This window comes from Pleuronectes platessa, chromosome 11, assembly GCF_947347685.1.
Source record: "Pleuronectes platessa chromosome 11, fPlePla1.1, whole genome shotgun sequence".
NCBI lineage: Eukaryota > Metazoa > Chordata > Actinopteri > Pleuronectiformes > Pleuronectidae > Pleuronectes > Pleuronectes platessa.
In genome coordinates this window covers 21,982,912-21,999,805 of record NC_070636.1, presented here as the reverse complement: position 1 = coordinate 21,999,805, position 16,894 = coordinate 21,982,912, and the positions used below count along the sequence as shown (strand labels likewise).

The following is a 16,894-nucleotide window of genomic DNA, read 5'->3' as shown; positions in this document are numbered from 1 at the left end:
TCAATCAGACTCAAACAGCGGCTATAAGCAGTGACATTTGTATGTTCAGGCAAGATGGAAGAAAATCTTATGAATATTTCAGGATTTATGGCCGAGACTGACTCAGCGTCAGCCTTTTGTTTCTAATTTGATTCTACACACAAATCCAGCTGCACTTTATGTGACATTTAGGAGCTTGTTAGCTTACCTTGGATTCATTTTAATGCAGTTAGCTAATGGGAGCAAACACTGGCTATAAATTTGGTTCTCCCATTAGGGAAATGCTGAGACAAAGGACAACTTTGTCATGACTGCCATCACTGTCAGAAAGATATACATGGGTTGACCTTATGAAAAACTGATAAAAGAACATTTTCAATGGGTTGTAGCAATCAAACACCATGGTAAAATGTGGACATTCATTGAGTCGGAGCACATGAAAAACAGCAGGAGTTTCAGATCTGGATTGAAATGAAAAAAACTGATGTGTTTTGTAAAAAAATATTAAAAACCCTAACCGGAAAGAGCATTTTCAAAAAAATCTTACTTGGTCGTCTGAGTCTGAGTTTTCATTGACATCAGAAGCAGGGCTCATAGGATCATGTGCAAGGTTGTCATCTGAGACATCAGTGCTGTAACCACTTCCTGTTTGAGATCCCGTCGACCCATTGGACTTGGGTATTCCAGTCTTCCCTCCAGTGTCCGATTGTCCCATCACACCAAACGCATTGTATAGAATGGCTCCTGACTGGCGGCCCCCTGTAAAATGAAGTATAATAAATAAAATTTCCCATCTTTCTTGATGAGTCATCTTTAAATCTTTCAGGACAATAAGCAGCAATAACTGCGGCTCATAGAGTTAAGCATGTTTTACCTTTGACCGTGAGGTTCTCGATGCCACATTCAAACATGATCCAGCCCCATTTCTCATGAGATGTGGTGAAACGGCCCTGATCACCTGAGATGCCCTGGGCATCCGTCTCATCTACCAGTGAAAACTCCTCCATCTCCTCCAGGCCAAACAGCACTTTGGACTTCTCAAAGGGGATGGCTGTGATGGCACAAGTGCCGATGTCTAGGGAAGGAAAATTAATTTATAGAATGTACATTTCCCAAACGTCACAACAAATGTACACAAGTCAAAATACGGGCACATTGTTTACGGGAAAGTCCAGTTGCACAGGGGCTCAGGACAAAAGGGAGGTTTTATCTGAACCAACCTGTCAAGGTCGAGTCAAGGCCCCGCAGCTGACTGTGGATACGGTGGACGTTGAGCCTGGCAGCGATCTCTTTGCCTTTCTCGATGCCAGCGTTGGAGCGCAGCGAGCCAGATGACTGAGGCTGCATCTTCGTGGCCGAGGCGTATTTCTCCAGCATGACAGAGGGTCGGCCGTGTTCGGTCGTGTTGGGAGTCTCTTCTACGATTCCCCTGAAAGAAACAGAAAGAAAATGTGTGATTGTTTCCCAGCTCGACAGCAACAGACACAAGTTTTTGATTATTTTTTATCTGATTTGTATTACCGCACTTTGATCACTACCTATATTCATCTTTCAAAGCCCCTACTGGATCTGATATCAATAGATGAATAGGAGCATATGACAATAAAACAGCAAGAACTGTATCTCCCTGCAGGCAGTTTAAAGCATTAATAAATCGAAATTTACATCAAGTCTAATCTCTCCGTGGACCTGACTCAAAAAGCTTAGTCAGTGTAAACACACATACACAAACAAAACAGACATACAATGACATGAGGAGTAGTGTAGGCATTACCTGTTCATCCTGAACTGGGTGGCAATCCTGTCGAAGCACAGTGCCACCAGTGACACATGGGTGACACTCTTACTGGAGCAGGACGGTGACCCCTCCTCTACAGAGGCCTGCAGGAGGCAGAGGTTCACCTGCACGGAAACACAACAAAACAAACAGACAGCTGAACCAAGCTGAACTAAACACCACTGTGCTGTGTTGTATTCTTTTTTTTAAATATGTTTTTGTCTACAGCATATGAAGAATTACAAGTAGTGTTGTCAAAATTTTACATATCTTTGATAATAAGATATATTTTTATGTAGCACCCAATACAAAGTTATAAAGTGATTCATACAAAATAATTTTAAAAAAAACACAAAAAAAACCACACCATTTGATTAAATAGAAAACTAGAACATGTGCTCATTTGAACACAGACTTTTATGCTTTTTCACTATGAAATACCAGATTTATTGTAAGTGTAATTTATTTAATGTTTATTATTTGAATGTATCTTAAATTGTGTTAATGTTCTGTTAAATGTTTGTCTTTGACAGTGAATTGGAACATTTATAAAATGAATCGTTGGGTTGATGTCATTCAACATTAGATCAAGGTCCTAATGTTATTACATTTTTTACCAGAAGTCCACTACACTTGAGTCAATGCGAGTCCTTTGATGGTTAAGATATATTATATTTAACTGTGGCATCATTAATAACAAACAGTATATTCAGATTTTTACCTGTTGTGTTTTAAATAACTTTGAACAACTGAAAAAATATGGCTTTATAAGACAACCCTACACACTGCAGTGAGCGTGTATTAACCATCAGAATGTAAAGTAATGTACAGCTACGCTCATGCTGCTGTTGAAAGTCTCTCGGTCAGAGTTGGCCTCTCATTATTCAGGGTCATGGCTCTCACCTTGGGGATGGAGACGTTGGCTTGAAGGCCCTTGATTTTCACATTATCTGGTTTGACGGACAAGTCAGTCTGCCCGTTGGGGAGGTTGATGGAGCCGGGGGTCGTGCCCTCTGTCTTGGACACCTTGTGCTCCTGCTTGCCTGTTTGGCTCTGATTGGAAACAGATCCAACAGTGAGACATCAGTACAGGCGCAGAAAAGTGTGTGTTTATGAAACCATTTTTTATCCTATCTCACAAAATGTAAAAACACTAATTTCACACTGTAGAAAACAAAGAGGAGAAGGTTTTTCCATTTTTCATGTCTGGTTTGGATTAAATCATTTTACTCACAGACTCAGTGACTGTGGACTTGCTGATCTGATAGGCTTCATTGAGGACCTTCCCATGCAGGTCGTCCAGAATTGTTGCAGGATGTCGAATACTGACAAAGTGAACCATGGACTCAATGTATCTGAAACACAGAAATGACACAGACACATTAGAAATAATTTGTTTTAACTGGCTGATGATTTAACACTTCTGTAAAAACGCAAAGATGAAAATTGTAAGAGTTTGATAATAGAAGTGTTGTACAAATATGAGAACGAACAAGTTGTCAACTTGGAAAGATAATGAGATTCAAGGGCTTTTGGTGCTAAGGGCCGACAATAACGTCAACGTGCTGAAAACGCATACACGGAAATTTATACCACCTGTCCCCTCTCCTGTGTGCTCTACCCACCAGCCCCCACCTGAATTTCCTTTAGATTTTCCTGAACACATCTCACTCAAACAATCTCCTGCTTCATTGTTCATATGTGAAAGGCAGACTCCGAAAAACCGCTGAATGTTCCAGATCTCATTTTTGAATGATCTCATTTATGTAACCACTGAAATCTTGCCAGTCTTTAACCTCCTACCTACAGTTTAACCGTCAACCAGGAGCTCCATGTACATAGGAAACAATGTTTCATTGTTAACCCAGAGGTGTTGGCCTTTGGAAAACTCAAGATTCACACTGTTAGTCAACCAAGAACGAGATCAGACTCTGAAGCACTGTAAGCAGAGTTTTAGAGCCAAGCTGCACTGTGCATGGGGATTAAAAAGACTTAAGGTCAAAAAGCAGCACCAGACTAAAAATAACTTATTATGTGAGTAAGACTGGGAAAGACATTTTCATTATCAGAGTTTTTAAACTGAGATTAAACATTTTGCTTTCGGAAAAGTAAGGAAGCACAGATGTGAAACAGAAAGGTTGTGGATAAAAGACAATTAATATTTTACGAGAGCTGAAAGAACACACAGAAAAAACAATATGAGGCCTGGTGGTTACCTGTCCAGTGATTCAGCCACAAGGGGTGTAAGAACCACATTGACGGCCCCCTTCACCTCCACAATGGCAGTGGTCCTGGTCTGAGCTAAAGGCTGCTCCAGAGTCCAGTCGTCTGTTGTTGTGTCCTCGTCAGTCGTCTCCATGGCTCTCTTATCCAGGGGGGTGTATGGTGTGCTGTGGACAAGCAAAGACAACACTTCTGATTCTGCAGCAAATTTATGTGGTTTTATTGTAATTTCTTTTTTTTTTTTTAAAGGAGGTAATTTTAAATACCTGTTATTCTCTCCCATGAGCTGAATTCCTCTGTCCAGTAGAGAACTGGCTGACAGGCCCTGCTTTATTACCTGACATGCAGAACAAATATAAAGTATTTAAGATGAACATGCTTTTAACAGCTATTACCAACACACAATTCTAAAGTTTATAAAAACTGTATACATGAAATACCAACTTCTTTCAATCATTAGTCACAGACCTTAAAACTGGGTACAGAAAGCTGGTCAAAGGAGGCGGAGCTCTCTTCACTGGTGGGCGTGTCCAGATCTAAGGGGCGGTGAAGAGAAGACTTGGAGGTCCTTTTATTGGTGGGTTGCTTGACCGACCAATTTGTGACCTGGCAGAGCCGGGAAAAAATTCAATGAAGTGACAGTTAACTGGTTGTTTGTGTGTTTAATCAACAAAAAAAACAAAAAAAAAACAAATGTTCATTAAAGATGAGGATATGGACCAGAAGTCGAACAATCTACCTGGTAGTGGGCCAAGTAGTTCTGGTAGCACGCCATGACGTGTGGCTGTCGGGTGACTAGACCGGGTTCAGACGTCTTCTCTGCCTCCACCGAGCTCTCCTCCTCCATGGCCAGGGCTGAGACAAAAGAGGCCTGCGACGTGTGGCTGGGCAGGGGCTGGGGCGGGAGCGGCGGCAGCATTGGGGGCATCGGCAGCGGGCGTGGCTCAGTGATCAACTCTCCATTGAGAACATATGTGAGGGGACCCTCAACGCTGTGGTAGATGGAGCTCCGGCTGGGGGAGGTCAGAACACTTATCAGTTAAATATGTCAATATACTTGTACTGTTGAATAAAGTTGTTATACATTCCCACCTCGGCACAATAAATCAGAGATGATTTAATGAGAGCATTTCTTTCCGCAGCATTACAGCCAATATTCAATTCTGACACCTCTTCTGTGTTTAAGCTCTTTGTTTCACGAGCTTGTGGCAGCAGAAACGTTTCATAAGGCTGAATGGATTCTTTGTGTTTGTGCGGAGAGGCCGTATCAATCAAAAGGCGTGCTGAAATCAACGCCAGGACATTTAGGGGTAATATTCAAAATGACAAGGTAGCTGCGTAACAACACTGAAATCCAATTTGGGAAACACACCAGCAGTAAGTGGCTGCCCAAGGATCAAACATCTAATTTGCTTCAGCCCTTCTGCATCACACTCATGATCAAATTAAAGCAATGAATGAAAACTGCAGCGTGTTTCACTAGTGGCTCTACGCGATAAAAATGTAAAACGTGTCGGGTATTAAACATAAAAATCTCATGACACCGTTAATGTATTCATGTATAATGTGTCATCAAGACATTTTTACAGTCAATGCAAAGTTATTAGCCTGAGTCATCAAAAGTTATTTGACCCTGGTGTTTACTGCTTGTCATTCCAACCTGCAATGGTTTCTAAACATAAACACCAATGCATGAGGTTTCTGTAATATTTGCTTATGAACCCAGTTATCATGAAACATTGAGAAAAGATAAGGACAAAATAGAACAGTATTTATTTTTGTAAAATATTTTGCATGAAACTATTAAAGATAGCTTTATAAAAATGTTTTGACATTGAAGAGGCATTGGAAATGTGAAGTGACTAATCTGTTGTGAGGAATGTTCAATGTTTGTGACTGTATTTTATATTACTTACATTATTTTCATTCATTTATTTATTTAAACTATATTTGTACTTTGATTGTAAATCTTTGTCCTTCGATAATGTAGCCTTTAATTTATAACTTAGCCATTTATTTATTTTCAAGTGATATTTGTATTATTTATTGTTATTTTATATACTGCCATATGTTCAGTTTGGGGGAAGGTTTATTTATGTATGTTAATTGATTTTAAATGTATAAAACCAGTAAATATATCTTTAGAAAAAGAAGAGAAAAACAAGATAGCTTGACATTTCACAGCAGAAGCCCTAAATTTGAACAGAAAAACTAAAATAAGCCATATGTGTGCACTCATCACAATCTCAAAATATGTAATTCATCCGGGGCCCTTCAGACTGGCCCTTTAACATTATTCATAAAGGGTAACGCTTAAAGCAACCTGGCATTAAATCATCTGCTGTTACACAGACAAAGTAGGAAACTCTCTGATGTATCTGTGAACTATGTCACCTTATCTCAATATTTTACTTGTTCTTGCAAGGTGTAAAAGTTTCACTGTATATACCATGTAAATGTGTTTATTATGGAATTATGGAAAAATGCTAAAGAAAAACTGTAGCTGATAAATCACATTTCAGGTGTGGACATTGTTCCCCTGGCCCCAAGCCTGGATTCCACCCTTTAAATGATCTGAGAATCATTAGCAGATTTGTCCATAATTAAAATAATCATCGGTTCTATTGTAATACACAATAATTTAAAAGAGCTGGAGGAGAAATTGAACCTATACTAAAGTGTTTGTAAAACCAATAATCTATTTTAGGGTTGATGTATTATTATAGTATTGTTCCACAGCTCTACATTGTGACATTATAAAAGTTGAAACTATTGAGCTCAGTGGGCAAATTATTTATCGCTCATTTAACTTCATGTTATCGTATCAGCTGACCTGTAGTTCTCCATGTGATACGGGGGCTGCTGTGGCTGCTGCATCTGCTGCCTCCTCTTCTTCTTGCGGCCGGGGTACGTCCCTGGACCCTCATCAGCGCTGCTGATTGGCTCGAAGTCCTCAGCGGCAGAGAAGTAGGCCTCGCTGTCGGCCACGGACATGCTACTGTCAGCAGAGCGGTACTGATGGAAAGTGTTGGAGTCTGCTGAGGGCGTGAAGGGAAAGGAGCCGTAGCTTCTGCGCTGCCGGGGTGAATCCAGGACGTTCTCATCGCTGCGTGAAACTTCGCTGCTGAACTGGACGCCTCCAGACAGCACTGGCGGGGGCTTGTCGGTGAAGACGGCAGCCGAGAGGCTCTTGGTGCTGCCCAGCCGACTGGAGTGTACAGAGGACTGACGCTTGAGAGGAGAGCAGAGGGGAGAGCGAATGGAGGAGCGGTCCTGGGAGCTGTTGGGGGAGACTGGTGAGGCTTCTGGTACTTCCCCTAGGGTGCTGCAATATAACAGGAGAAAGAATAAATAACTGAAATTGAAAAATCAATGATTAGGTAAAAAAAATTCTGCCTTTGATGCCATATAGTGGCTCCAATATTCTCTCCCGACTAACAATTACATTTTTAAACTCATTACATGACAGAAAAAAAACAATGAGTAATTCTATGTTACTCACTCAGCAGGGCTTCTGCCGTTCATGGGCAACATGCGCTCCTCTGTGCTCGGTGAGGGTGTTTCCCTCTCCCCGGCCAGCAGGGGCAACGCAGCACTGGATGAACTGTTTTCTTCAGATGAGGAGGCGGAGCTGTGGCAGCGTTGAGGTACCTGGAGACTGAGGTGTTGCTGACCACGCCTCTCAGGCAGCTCAGGAGGCAGGCGTGGCGAGTTTGTGTCCGTTTTCAGTCCAACAACTCTCCCTGAGAAAACACGGAGAGAGCACTCTTTAGATAAATGCTATCAGATGTTACATTTAGAGAGTAAAACTAAAATAAAAAGTAAGTGTAATAATGCACTTATTTCAAATATTCTCATGTAATAAACCCCCAGGGAGAAAATAATAAATTGTTTCAATATCAAACTAAACCATTGTGGATCTTAAGTTATCATCGTTTCCCACAAGAAACCCCCACAGCAACTCCAGGAGGAGAACCATTACTCTGAAGGAAATCAGAGCTGGAGAAGAAATCACAGCGGAACCATACCGTCCACTTTGGGTGTTTCCTTTGTAATGATCCACTCCCCAGGCTGTAGCAAGGACTGGCCATAACACATGTCTGACTCAGAGCTGGAGGAGTAGAAGGCAGAGGAGGACGATGGCGTCAGCTCCTCCAGCCTGAAGAAGTCCAGGCCCATGTTGGTGCCTCCGAAGAACCTGCAGCCTCCGAGGCAGCCGCAGCGGTTCCTACTGCGCTTGTTGCGGATGCCGGCCTCTTCTGGCCACAGGAACCAGAGTCTGAGGAGGGGAGGGGAGGAAAAAAAGGAAGAAAGAGACCCAAGAATAAAATAGGGCTGAAACAATGAATTGATTAAGCTATCGGTTATAACCACTTAATTTAATGCCAATTATTTGAAAATCAAATATTCAGTTTGAGTTGTATTTTAACAGCATCGTCAAAATGTAAATATTTACTGGTTTCTTTGCTCCTAATGAAAGTAAAGTGAATATCTCTGGTTTGTGGACAGAAGAATACAATTGAGGATCTTGGGGTTTGGGTAACAGATCGGCAGATGTAGTGGAGCTCCTGTGAGGGACAGGATCTTTGTTCTAGTAGTCTCTCTGAAAGTTTGAACAACTTACTAAATTGTATCTGTCAAATGACTATTATGTTTGTGTTAGTCTGCCTGTCTGTGGAGATGCTCAGTCATCCAGGCCTTGGGATATCTAAGTACTAAAAAACTGGTCAACTGAACTTAAAGGGTTAGTTCACAGAAAAAAGAAAATGCACTCATTACATACACACCACTATGCCGATGGAGGGGTGGGTGAGGTGTTTGAGTCCATAAAACACTTTTGGAGCCTCAGGGGTTAACAGTGTTGCAGCCAGATTTCAATACAATTGAAGTGAATGAGACCTTTTTTTCAGCCATAAAAAAACTATGGCGACTGCATCATTTAAATCATGTTTTAAGCCTAAATGACTGAGGTGCTGCTGACCGTAAACCGCACACAAGCTCTGGCCCCAGGGCACGTGTGGGATGCGAGCTAGCACCGCAACGTCCGCTACAGGACATTTAGTCATAAAACACTGTGTAAATGGCCTAGCTTCGAACTTACGGACACTTGGATGACACCACACGAGCAGTATGGAGGCATGTTATTCATTTTTCTATTGTCTTATTATGTCTAAAGAAGGTGTTATCTTGGTTGCAACACTGTTTACCCCTGAGACTGCTGAGGTGTCTTCTGGACTCAAACACTTCCCCCTGCCCTCCATCATGTAGATAATGAGTGAATTTTCTTTTTATGGTGAACTAGCCCTTTTCATGTCCAACTACAAGCTAGAAAAGAACATCTATACTGATAATGGCCCCCTGTAGACTTTTTATCATGTTAAATTCATTATCCAGAAAGAGGCATATATCCAGACAGAGACAAAATGTTGACTTATAATTATGATGTGAACATCAGAATGGCAATTGGTGACTCATTCTACAGAAGTCCACTGAAACAAATAAAAAGATGGAATAAAGATGAACAAAAGTGACCGATGAGCTAAAAAATACCACAATGCTGCAAAGTTTCTCTGGGGTAGTTCACATCATGTGAGGGGTATTTGGAAAAGAGAAAAACAGGTGATGTTGTGAGCTTTCTACCTTTTGGAATGAGCATCATGTAGTTCCAGAAAATGCCTCTGGACTTCACATTTGGCTGGGTGGTCAGCGGCCAAGGCAATGTCTGCCGTGATGAGGTTCAGGTTGACTGAACCTGCCTCTAACCAGACAGAGCGTCGCAACAAAGGGGGTTGACCCGGACCCTGTCCGGCCAGCTGCAGCCTGGTCGCCTCACTGTGCGGCTGCTGCTCGATGTACTGCCGGATGTTGACGTCCTGCACCACAGCACTGATGCCCTCTCCCACTGCCTGGTTGTGCAGGTTGCAGTTGGCCAAGCGAATAATACCCGTCTAGGGAGGAGGAGAGACAGGAAAATGTAAAGATCTGACCACATGCCAAAAATTAAACACATTTTGTAATGGACATTAAGTTAAACAATATATCAACTTTAAAAAACAAAAACTGGTGGGTCACAATTACTTTAACACTGGCAGCACAGCCGTGTTCAACAATGAAGAGATCCACTCCGTCCACAGCCAGTCGCGTCATGGTGTACTTGAGGTCCTCTGATGTGCGACAGTGACCTGGCAGGCTGCTCAGCTGAAAGACAAAAGACAACTACTGTTTAGAGCCAGTAACTTTTCTGTTCTTCCAAAAACAGCATCACCAATTTATTCTGACTGACTTTTACACTACATAGCCTTCAGCCACAGCTGCCACAAACTAATGAGAGCTCTAAGGCAGGTTTGTTAAAATATCCTTGTTAGTGTTCACATACAAACAAGACATTTTGTGACTTGTTTTCTCTCAACTCCATTCCATACATCGTGGTGTGGTCTGTTATGTTGCGTTGTGTATGGCTGCTGTGAGTAGATCAATAGTTTGTGTTCAAGGCTGTTGCTCCATTTCTTCCACTGTATAAAAAGTGTGCGTTCTGAGTCATGCATCATTAGAGAAAGGTTCACGGTGGTTTATTATCTGATTTCATTTGCACATATATATTTCACACTGGACACTTCTGACTGACATTTAATTATGACGTTAAAAAAGCATTTCAGCCATAATGGGCTAATTTACTAGTCTGTAGAGTGAGATTCTGTCAAACAGCTTCTGACTCCTTTATAGCTAAGGTGGACAGCAGTTGGAGTGCAAATGAGTCAAGAGATGCAGCTCAAACTTTGTGTAGAATTTCCTGGTATACAGTAACTGGGTCTCAAGTCATGGGCTGCTTCCTTCAGATGCTGTATTTGAAGACCGATTAGGTCACAGAGGCGCAACTAGGCTGTCAAAAATTGTATCGACAGATGTGTCCTCAAGATTTTCAAGAGGTAATGTCATCACCAAGCTTCAACTGAACAGAAGAGCTAATGGCACAAGTGATAAAACCAATGGGCATTAAAACTTTCTCCTTGTGCCCAACTGCAGCTTTGTTGCTAAGCAACAGCAATAGGGATGGGAAAAGCTGGTGATGCTGATCAAGAAAATCCTCTGTACACCATCTCATTTCGGTTCAGCCTTTGCCTGCATCCTGTAGACAGTGTGCTCTGAAGGAGGCGGACCCTGAATTGGGACACAGCTTGTGTGTTTGTACCTTGGCATCACAGATGCGTCGGTCAGCTCCATGCTGGCAGATGACTGAGGGTTTGGGTTGTTCCAACTGGAACTCTCGGGACACCACGTGGAAAACAAAGGTTTCACCCCACTCTACTATACTGGCCAGCTAATAATCATGAAGACAGAAAGATACATAAGTGCTCCAAAATGTTGTCATAAACACTCACAAATGCATACAATAAAAAAGGTTTAAAAAAAAAGGGAGAAAACCTACAATACAATCAAATATAATACACTAGCATAAGTAAGATAAAACAATCAAAAAATAAATAAAATTATAACAATTCTTCTGAACACTATTAAGTCGAAAAAAATGCATTTGTGGCAGGATGTTTCTTGGTTAGAATTACATTGTACAGGTGATTCATAAAAGAAGTTGTCTTGTGACCTAAAGGTTCATTGACATAGTCGTACTAAAAGGCTGCACGTACATATATTTGATTTTCTACGCACACACACACACACACGCACCTGTGGAATAGTGACCCTTCCGGTGAGCCCCCCGGCCTGCATGTCAATGAGCCAGGCATACTCCAACGTGTCACTGCCCGGAGGAATGCCCTGAGCAGAGAACATGGCATGGGCCCTCATCTGCAGTCCAGACAGACTTAGGTGGCCGTCCCTCAGGACACCGTCTGCTGTGGGACGCTGTGGGCAAGAGAGCATTTCATCAAACACTCACAGTTTTAGTTTAAACCGGTGCCTTGTAAGGTGTGGGCAAAATGGCAAAAACTGAACAAAAAGGTCATCTGCAGTGGCTGAAATCAATCTTTGATCTTTAAATATGATATTTTATTTCCATAATTATTCTCCAAGTGGCATAAATGGAGATTGTTATCCCACCAGAGGACAGAGATGAGGGCAACGGGTTCTTTGACAGGGATTAGAGAAAGTTATTCACTCAAGGCAGGAAACAGGATCCAGAGCTTCCCCTAGGATTGTTTTTAGCAGCAGGCCATCTAATTTTGTGAGGTTATACAATGTGCAGCTGCTTATGCAAACGTGGCTGGTGCAAGTTTGGTTCACATTATGCAACACAGCTTTATTCAGGGTATTTTCCAAGGACCGAGTCACCCTTTCAGTTAACAGATAGAAGAGTAGTTGTTAATTCTTTAGTCCAGGGGTTTTCAAATGGTTTTGTGCCAGGGACCACCATTCTGACTAGAAAGTAATCCGCGGCCCACTGATTTGCCTACGCGTGCTTGTGCCTACGTGTGTGTGTGTAGAAGGACGTTTTAACATTTGGTTTTCCATGTTGGTTTTATTTAAAAACCTCAAAACCAATCCAGAAAAATCTATGTAAAAAACAACAAAGACGGTTGATTTTCAGTGCTAAAGAATTGAAAACAAAATTTAAATGCAGTTTGTAGTTGTACTGCATCTCAGAACCATATGTACATCAATATATAGCGTTCATGACTTAAATGTACAGAGATGTAGCTGACATGTTGAGAGAACGTTAAAGTAACGGTGATCAATAACAATCAACATAAACTGGGGCTACAACTGAAGAGGGAAGATGACAAAGTAATGCAGAATATGTCACAAATGATAATCATACAATATCACACAAACAATTGAGGCCTACTGAAGTTTAACCTCATGATCACCAGCAGCAAATCTCACCTACTGCTAGTGTTGGGGGGGAGGGTGGTGGGTGAGTAGTACTTCTGTGTGTTTGTGTGTGGAGTGAGGGGAGACCTATCAGTGTGATATCTGGTCATGGTGAAGTCCACACAGCATGTCTATTACTTATTGTTCAGGCACGCCAGTGTAGAAATAACGCTCTCCCACAGGTAGGTTGTTGGAAAGGGCAAAAGACACCTCATTTCTTTTGCAGCAAGCTGTGGAAATTCTGTCTGAAATTATCCAGAACTTAACAAGGGGCTGTGTGTGTGAGTCTTAGAGCTCTCCTAAGAAATTGTTTCTCAACCAGCGAACGTGATAAAGTTGACTATTATTGCAATTAACTGTTTTGGCTTTTATACCAATTTATTTGTCTAATTACAAAGTATTTGTTTTTCGCTCTTTTGTTTTATTTAATATTTTCATTATTAATTCTGCCCTTTTGGGCCTTCTTTTTGGGAATATAAAATTCCCATCATACAAACTACATCTCCGCTCAACCGCTCTTCTACATCTACCTTTAACAGGCATGCACAGGGGAAAACTACTGTCAGTTTCTAGCCCCAAGCCGGTGTCAAGTTTCCCCTAGACGCCTTTATATTATTTTAGACATATTTTTCATATTTTCGATTTTTGTCACAATATTCAAGAGTGATCTGGAAATGTGTTGAAATATCAAAGCGAATTTCGAGGACACCCTGCAATGCCGTCACGGACCACTAGGGGGCCGCGGACCCCTGGTTGAAAACCCCTGTTTTAGTCTATTAATACCTCAAAAGGTCTCCGTACTACTGTTTGACACTGTCTTGTCTTATGTGTTCCTGAACTGCTGTCAGAAAGCTAAGATTGACATTTAGTTCTACTCTTGAGATTTTACACAAATAACATTTAATAGTTGAACCAGGTCTCCACCCTATTGGAGCAAAAACCAGCAGCATCAGGCAGCTGTATAGTTGTTTTTCATACCTGGTAGTTGTCACTGATGAATATGTGAATGGGAGACAGGAGCAGCTGAAGCATTGTCTCCTTGTAACCCTTCTTCATCTCAAAACACAGCCGCTCCAAGAAGCCCGATGGACCTTCGGGACCCTCGCTGCTGCAGTGCTGGAGGCAACCGAGAATGTTAACAAACACATAGAGTCATGCATCCAACTGTTTTCATAAGCATACATTTACATCGATACAAACATTACTTGTAGGTTTAATTGAAAAAAAGCCAAGTGAAAAACAGTAACTAGATATCTTTCATCTACTTATGTATATCAAATTCATACAACAGAAATTAACTTTGTGTCTATGTAGCAACAGCTTTGTTGTCATCAACACAGTGCACATATCCCTCATTTTTATTTCACACTGCAGTGATGGAACCGTTTCATTATATGTGACAGAATCCTAACATGCTGTGCCTCTACACTGATCTCTCTCACTCTGCCAACCCATTAACTGAACATTGGGAGTCATCCGTCTTACAATTGGAAGTCGGCCATGGACTTTGTAGAGGTTGATGAGCACAGTGATGTCCCAGGGTCGCAGGTCCAGGGGGTGGAGGTCTGAGGTGTCTTTCCCGTCCTCCATGCCCAGAGGAGACCAGCCGAGGCCCGAGGAGGTTGAGGTGGATAACACAGGGCTGGAAACCGCCTCCTCAAAGTCTGTGTACATGTCATCCTCACCAAAATAGTTCTCCTGTGGGAACAGCAGGGGAGGTTTGAAGGCTCTTTGATGGATTATTGGAAACACCATGAAATTTCAATTTACTCGAGTGGATTATTACTACACTAGAAGGACTCTCTAAAAGTGTGTACCTCAGCAAGGCCAATGTCATATTTCACCTTGTCCAAGCAGTGTTTCCCATTAAATATCTTAGCTGTGACGGTCCACCATCTTCTAATTTGTCCTGCCACAGTTTCATACTAAACCAAGAAATATTTTACACTTCTCATAATAACATCAATATCTCTTACTTGGTGCTGCATTGGGCGGCTGTGTGCAGCGCTATTTGCTGCATGCTTTCTCCTGCTATCATCCGTAAAGTTTTTACATTCGACGTGGACAGCCAGACCTCATGGTTTCAGCTGCAACTATGTGCAGACCCGCAGTTTGCATGCAATGCATTTCGCACTATCTCACATGAGAACCTCTCTTTCACTCTGTAGTAAGGGTGTGTGTCACTCCGAATCTGTTGCATCTAATAGCAATGGGCATCATTCGCCGACCTTTCTTAAGAGTTTTTTTTTTTCTTAAAGCCAACTTAAGCAGTTTTAATAAGATTCTGACATTCGCCAATGTTTCTTATCGGGGATTCATTCTTATGTAAGTGCAGAATCCACACACACTGAAGAGCAATCTTACGCACACTTTACTACTGAAAAGCTTATGTTAAACAAATCATCAATTATTGGGGTTTTTACTTTAATTCTACAGATTTAAATACATAATATTTTATAATACATAATATTACAAAAGGCAACACATTTCAGCGCAAATTATAATGCAAAAATAGTCAGCCATCTTTAGTGTTTTAAACACCCTTGCGTAATATGAAGTAGTTTTACGACAAGCGCTTTCAATGTACATACACCTAGCATTCCTCAATATAAGAACACAGATGTGCAACCATATGTTTAAGAATACATCATGAATCTTAGAGTTTAAACATTTAACAACCATTTAAAGAACATTTTTAGAATGATATTGGTGAATGAGGCAAATTTTTTTAGCATGTCATAAGCTTCCCTGTTCAAGCCATTGATTGAATAAATTCTGAAGGAATTGTTGCAGAGTGACTGCAAAGGGAAACTCAACTATTGGATCCGCCCATTTATTTGGATCTGCACCAACATGTTGTGGTTATCTTTCCACTCCAAGTTTCATGGTAATCAGTGCAGTAGTTGTTGCGCAATTGCATATCCTGCTTACTAAAGCAGTTTTCAGACATGACCTGTGGGTAAAATCTCGAGAATTCGCTACTACCCGCAGTTTGCACAATGCAGCGGGCTGTTCTCTGCAAAGACGTGTTCAATCAAGTAGTGGATCCCTGCTGTGTTCTCACAACGAATTCTCCAGGATTTCTATGGACATTACAGCAGGAGGTTCAGAGAAAGTCCGGAGAAACTTCAGACCATCTAACTCTGACATTTGTGTTCACACATGCACCTCCTCCGGAGTGAAGTTCAGTGCTTGTCTAAAAGCAGCTTAACAGACAGACAAACAAAATGAGAATATAAGCTCATTGGTAGGTAATAATTCAAGTATTTCTTTACCTTGATGGAAACCAGTGCTCGGAGCAAAGGTCCGTAGAGGATGATTTGAGAATCTGGAGAGATTTCCATCTCCACATGAAGTCTGTCAGGGGGAAGCTCGCATGGGTCAGCGGGCAACCGGCTGTGAGCAGCTGAGGAAGATGTTGCAAAGCGTGGCGGGACGTTGTGGGGTATGGATGTTTGCTCTGGGGGACGCATAGCTGACAGCATGGACTCTTCCATCTCAGACACTAGATTAACAAAGCAAGCAAGTAGTGGATAAGATTATGAAAAACACTGATATATTGAAGATTTTACAGACATTTAAAACGACTATTCTTTCATTAAAAACAACAGTAGAAAACTGATACGAGAGCAGTGCACGTACGGGACTGTTTGAGTTGCTCATCAGCTTTCTGGGGATAGATGGGGTGCCAGGTATAGTCAATGATGAGCAAGAAGTTGGGTACACTCCAGCAATCCACCCAGCCAGCTCTGGAGTAGGGAAGAAAAAAAACATATGCACTCAGTACACCGTCATCGTGGGGAATTTCTCATCATTTCAAATAGATTTTCCGGTTCATCATTTGCTTTATGAACCGTTCAGCTCGTAGACCTACAGTAGAGGCAACAGAAACTAAATGGGCTGCAGCGGCAGAGTGAGCCGGCCCACACAGTGTTCGATCGTAAACTCCCAGGAGGGTAAGCAGGTCTCTTGCGGCGTTATATCAGTATGGTCTGTCTCTGGGCTATACATAATAAATGATCTGGATGTTGAGTTATCATGTACAGACTAGTGCACAGAATATGCATCTGCAGCATCTGTGAACTCTCA

At 41.7% G+C, this 16,894-nt stretch overlaps 1 protein-coding gene across 1 annotated transcript in view; it reads right to left on the bottom strand.

Moving 5' to 3' along the window:
* Window positions 1-16,894, bottom strand: part of kiaa1109 (KIAA1109 ortholog) — an 83,605-nt gene that overhangs the window by 50,037 nt on the left and 16,674 nt on the right. The window contains exons 18-38 of the mRNA XM_053435026.1: window positions 16,448-16,554; window positions 16,081-16,310; window positions 14,291-14,503; window positions 13,784-13,921; window positions 11,663-11,839; window positions 11,169-11,297; window positions 10,058-10,177; window positions 9,620-9,927; window positions 8,008-8,258; window positions 7,482-7,722; window positions 6,813-7,304; window positions 4,719-4,992; window positions 4,448-4,585; window positions 4,246-4,316; window positions 3,973-4,146; window positions 2,991-3,111; window positions 2,660-2,809; window positions 1,754-1,881; window positions 1,200-1,408; window positions 854-1,054; window positions 527-738 (exon numbers count right to left, since the gene is read on the bottom strand). Of these exons, the coding sequence (XP_053291001.1) occupies window positions 527-738; window positions 854-1,054; window positions 1,200-1,408; window positions 1,754-1,881; window positions 2,660-2,809; window positions 2,991-3,111; window positions 3,973-4,146; window positions 4,246-4,316; window positions 4,448-4,585; window positions 4,719-4,992; window positions 6,813-7,304; window positions 7,482-7,722; window positions 8,008-8,258; window positions 9,620-9,927; window positions 10,058-10,177; window positions 11,169-11,297; window positions 11,663-11,839; window positions 13,784-13,921; window positions 14,291-14,503; window positions 16,081-16,310; window positions 16,448-16,554 (4,084 nt within the window). The remainder of the gene's footprint in view (window positions 1-526; window positions 739-853; window positions 1,055-1,199; window positions 1,409-1,753; window positions 1,882-2,659; window positions 2,810-2,990; window positions 3,112-3,972; window positions 4,147-4,245; window positions 4,317-4,447; window positions 4,586-4,718; window positions 4,993-6,812; window positions 7,305-7,481; window positions 7,723-8,007; window positions 8,259-9,619; window positions 9,928-10,057; window positions 10,178-11,168; window positions 11,298-11,662; window positions 11,840-13,783; window positions 13,922-14,290; window positions 14,504-16,080; window positions 16,311-16,447; window positions 16,555-16,894) is intronic.